Source organism: Perkinsus marinus (assembly GCF_000006405.1).
Source record: "Perkinsus marinus ATCC 50983 genomic scaffold scf_1104296963064, whole genome shotgun sequence".
Taxonomy (NCBI): Eukaryota; Perkinsozoa; order Perkinsida; family Perkinsidae; genus Perkinsus; species Perkinsus marinus.
The window spans coordinates 1-1,073 of record NW_003205184.1 but is presented as its reverse complement, the minus strand read 5'-3'; the positions used below and the strand labels follow the sequence as shown (position 1 = coordinate 1,073).

Sequence of the window (1,073 nt, the reverse complement as noted above, 5' to 3'; positions counted from 1 at the left end):
CGACGTGACTGGCTCTGCTCTTTTGCTGACCGACGAAGAGTCCTCTCGCTCTTCAAGCTGGCTGATATATCCAGTGGCTTCTTCGATCGGAATGACATATCGGATACGAGTTGCAGTAGTTCCACAAACTCCGGTCTTTCAACCATCGAAAATGGGATGGCACTCGCCCCGATCAGATTTATGACTGCATTGTTCAGCTTGGCCTGTTCGTCGGCTCGGAGTCGAACGGAAGGCGTACAGAATGGAGCAATACTTGACGTGTCATTGTCGCCTCCAACACAGTGATGGCGTCTCATATTAGTTGTACTCATATTAGTATTACTCATGCAATCCCCAGCAGCATCTTTAAATAGTAGGCTTATTGCCCATCGGTAACCAGTAGTAGTAATAACACAACGAAGAGGCACCACCGCATGTTGGTAATGCAACCTTCCATTGCTGATGACACATGCAATTAGAAGCATTTACGATGCACAATAGTAGGTCCAGATTCGTCATACTCCTGCTTGGAGATCCACATCTGCTGGAAGGTCGACAAAGAGGACAAAATAGAGCCTCCAATCCAGACCGAGTACTTGCGTTCAGGAGGAGCCACGACCTTGATCTTCATAGTAGAGGGGGCCAGAGCAGTGAGCTCCTTAGTCATCCTCTCACCAATACCATTAAACATCGTAGTGCCTCCAGAAAGGACAACATTGGCGTACAGATCCTTCCTTATATCCACGTCGCATTTCATGATAGACTGGAAAGTGGTATCGTGGATGCCGCTGGCCTCCTTACCAATGAAAGTGGGCTGGAAGAGTACTTCTGGACAGCGGAAGCGTTCGTTACCAACAGTTATAATGTTGCCATCGGGCAACTCGTACGTTTTCTCCTTCTCACTACTCTCAGCAGCGGCCTTCATCTCAGTGTCAAAGTCAAGTGCGACGTAAGACAACTTCTCCTTGATGTCACGGACGATCTCCCTCTCAGCCGTAGTAGTGAAGGTGTAACCTCGTTCGGTCAAATTTTCATCATGAACTCGGTCAGATCGCGACCAGCCAGATCGAGCCTCTGGATAGCATGAGGAAGGG

General features: G+C 48.6%; 1 protein-coding gene across 1 annotated transcript; it reads right to left on the bottom strand.

Moving 5' to 3' along the window:
- Positions 1-454: 454 nt before the first annotated feature.
- Positions 455-967, bottom strand: Pmar_PMAR012203 (actin, putative; the record flags this gene model as incomplete). The annotated part of the gene is made up of 1 exon (XM_002771306.1): positions 455-967. A coding segment is annotated over one exon (513 nt), but the record flags the coding sequence as incomplete, so codon positions are not given.
- Positions 968-1,073: the final 106 nt, after the last annotated feature.